This window comes from Orycteropus afer, unplaced genomic scaffold, assembly GCF_000298275.1.
Source record: "Orycteropus afer afer isolate SDZICR_OR568_19922 unplaced genomic scaffold, OryAfe1.0 scaffold00346, whole genome shotgun sequence".
NCBI lineage: Eukaryota > Metazoa > Chordata > Mammalia > Tubulidentata > Orycteropodidae > Orycteropus > Orycteropus afer.
Genome location: NW_006921933.1, coordinates 2,461,730 through 2,464,927, shown reverse-complemented (window position 1 = coordinate 2,464,927; position 3,198 = coordinate 2,461,730). Strand labels below are relative to the sequence as shown.

General features: G+C 51.7%; 1 protein-coding gene across 1 annotated transcript in view; it reads left to right on the top strand.

Moving 5' to 3' along the window:
* Positions 1-2,462: 2,462 nt before the first annotated feature.
* Positions 2,463-3,198, top strand: part of CCDC149 (coiled-coil domain containing 149) — a 171,449-nt gene continuing 170,713 nt past the window's right edge. Inside the window, exon 1 of the mRNA XM_042782501.1 lies at positions 2,463-3,002. Coding sequence (XP_042638435.1) covers positions 2,463-3,002 — 540 coding nt within the window. The remainder of the gene's footprint in view (positions 3,003-3,198) is intronic.

The window sequence follows — 3,198 nt, the reverse complement described above, 5'->3', positions numbered from 1 at the left end:
GTGGTGATCTCATGTGTCAAGGGCAGTACGCAAGGATAAACCCCAGTGTTACAAGAGCTTTACAAGCCTGTTCATGCAGCACATTTGCCAACATTGCACTGACCAAAGGAAGTCACACGATAAACCCAGAATCAAAGTTACATGCAAGGACAGGTATACGGGGGTGAGGGCAGGGGGAGGTAATTAATGCTGCTATCTTGCAAACACATCAATACCGTATCAATGAGATAATGTGATGATACCAAAAAACTCACTGACACTGAGTCAGCTTCAACTCATAGAGACCCCCACTGGGTTTCCAAGGCTGTAAATCTTTAAGGAAGTAGAGTGCCCCATCTACCTCCTGCAGAACAGCTGGTGGGTTTGAACCTCTGACCTTCTGCTTAGCAACCAAATGCCTTACCCACTACACCACCAGAGCTCCTTAATGCTGATAATAGAATTAAAAGCTTCTGACTCCCAGGTAGTGATGCTTTGTTCTCAGGTTTCCAAGATGCTGGAAAGGGCCTCTTGGAACCAGAATTCCTAAATTGGGTCCCTGTTTTTCTAATTTTCAGGTCTCTGTTTCCTCATCTGCTAATTGGGGATAACATCCATTTCACAGGGTTGTTGCCAGGATCAACAGGGGCTAAAAATAACAACTGTTGATTGTGATGCTTCCTCAACTGTAAAATGGGTTCCCAGTTTCTCAACCCACCTACTCATCTCCATGACATGTGTTTCTGCACGTGTGGACAGTTTATAATTGGCGGTGCATGAGAAGATTTTGGTGGCACAGGAACATCACCTTGAATAACACTGACTACTGGGGTCAGATTTGCCTGCCCTCGGTAATTCTTTCAATCTTTCCTCTTTAGAAAAAGCCTCAGTTTGATGCCATATTCTTTAACATCTCCCTTGACACTTGCAAAGCATCACAACCAAGCCACTATTTAGAATTAAATTGTTGTTATGTGCCATTAAGTTGGACCTGACTCATAGCGACCCCTCCTTGGGTTTTCCAGGCAGTATCACTTTGGAAGTAGATTGTCCCATCTTCCTTCTGAGGAGTGGCTGATGAGTTTGAACTGCCAGCCTTCTGGTTATTAGTCAAGTGCCTTAGGCACTACGCTATCAGAGGTCCCTAGAATTCAATACCACATCTTATTTTTTAATGTTTACATTTGCTTTCTGTTTATGACAACTGATACTTTAAAAAATAAGTAAAAAGTTACTTTAAAACAATGCTAAACTAAACACCAAAACCATTGCCATTGAGTCAATTCCCACCCCTATAAGACAAAGTAGCATTTCCAAGGCTGTAAATCTTTATGGAAACAGGCTGTCTCATCTTTCTCCTACCAAGCAGCTGGTGGGTTCAAACTATAGGCTGTTTGGTTGGCAGCCAAATGTGTTAACCACTGCACCACCAGAACTCCTTAAAAGCAATGCTAAGTGCATAATAATATAGAGTTCATTGATTCATGGGCTCAACAAATATTTATTGAGCACTTACTATGTGCCATTAGGTCCCTGGGTAGCACAAACAGCTTGCACTCTGCTATCTAATGGAAAGGTTGGCAGTTTGAACCCACCCAGTGGCAGCAAGGAAGAAAGGCCTGGCAATCTGCATCTGTAAAGATGAAAACCAGTTGCCTTCTAACCCGTTCTAATTCATGGAGACCCCATGTGCGCAGACTAGAACTGCACCCCATCGGGATTTCAAGCTGTGACCTCTTGGGCGCAAATCACCAGACCTTTTTTCCAAGGTGCCTCTGGGTGAGTTCAACCTCTAGCCTTTCCTTTTGTACCCTACTGCTTAACCTTTTGTGCCACCAGTGAAGATTACAGCCAAGAAAACCCTATGGTGCTCACTTCTCCCAGTAACACACGGGGTTGCCATGAGAGGGAAATGACTTGTTGTCAATGAGTTTGGTTATTTATTTATCATGTATCAAGTGTTGTACAAAACGCTCATCAGGGAACAAAGCAAATTTCCCTGTACTTGGGGAGCTGCCATTCTATGGTAGGAGTAGTGATGGTGCAAGGGTACTTGGATTTGGAGACTTGCTTTTTGCCGCGGGGGCGCAAATCCCCCTCCCGCGCGCAGAGGAGTGATTCTGGGGTCAGGATAATATGCCGGCTGGGATATACACCACAAAGGCCTGGTGCAGGGTCCCGACCAAGGGCCGAGGTCTGGGCGCCTGGGCCGCGTAGGGGCCGCAGGTGCGCGCAGGCGGGGAGGCCCCGTCGGACCCAGCTGCGGCCCGGGCGGTGGCTGCGGTCCCGGCGGCCGCGGCTCCTCCTCCCCTTCCTCCCGCGGAGGCTGACGTTGAATCAACAACGCGGGCAGAGGCGGCGGCGCGGCGGTTCGGAGGCGCCGGGCCCTCTCCGGGCCGCGCGGGGCCAGGGTGGCGACGGCGGCGCGGCGGGAGGAGGAGGAAGAAGAAGTAGAAGAGGGCGTCCATGAAGCCGGCGCGTGCATGGAGGAGACCATGAACGGCGACCGGACCGAGAGCGACTGGCAAGGGCTGGTGAACGAGGTGAGGCCGAGGCGCCGGCCAGGCAGGCTGGGCCGCCCTAGCAGCCGCCAGCCCGGGACCCGCGCCTCCAAGCCCTCGCGCGGCTGTGCGCGCGAAGGGAAGCGCGGGGTACGCGCACCCGGCGGCCACGGCGCGCTGTCACCGCGCAGTCCGCCAAGTGCTCGATACTTCCCGCACTTTCCGGTCCCTCCGGGTGCCCCTCTCTTCCACGCCGTCCGGTGCCGGTCTCCGGGAGGGGCCTTACCTCCAGGTAGGGTTTGGCCCCGGATTGGAGAGAGCTGCGAAGGGATCCGGGACTGGAGCCAAGTCCCACCTGCCTTCCTGGTCACCACTGTTTTGGAATTAAGCGATTGGGTGCTTGGTGCTGAAACAGAAGGGCGGTGCCTTGGAGGAAAATCCGGGCCCTGCGGTGACACCCGCGCCAAGTGGAATTACCTGCTGTGGGGGTTTGGGCGGAGGAGTACCGTGCCCTCCGTGGCCGTGCATTCATTCTCTTAGTTCAATCAACACGTGTTTACTGCAGGCCTACTGTGTGTATGGCGGCAGGCCATTTATCAAAGTCGTGAAACACAGGTGCACAAGTGATTCAGTTTGTAGAAGCAGAGAACACCACGTCCCAAACTGTTTATCTTGGCCATGATTGGGCGCCACCCATTGTTTTCTTCCTAAGATAAGC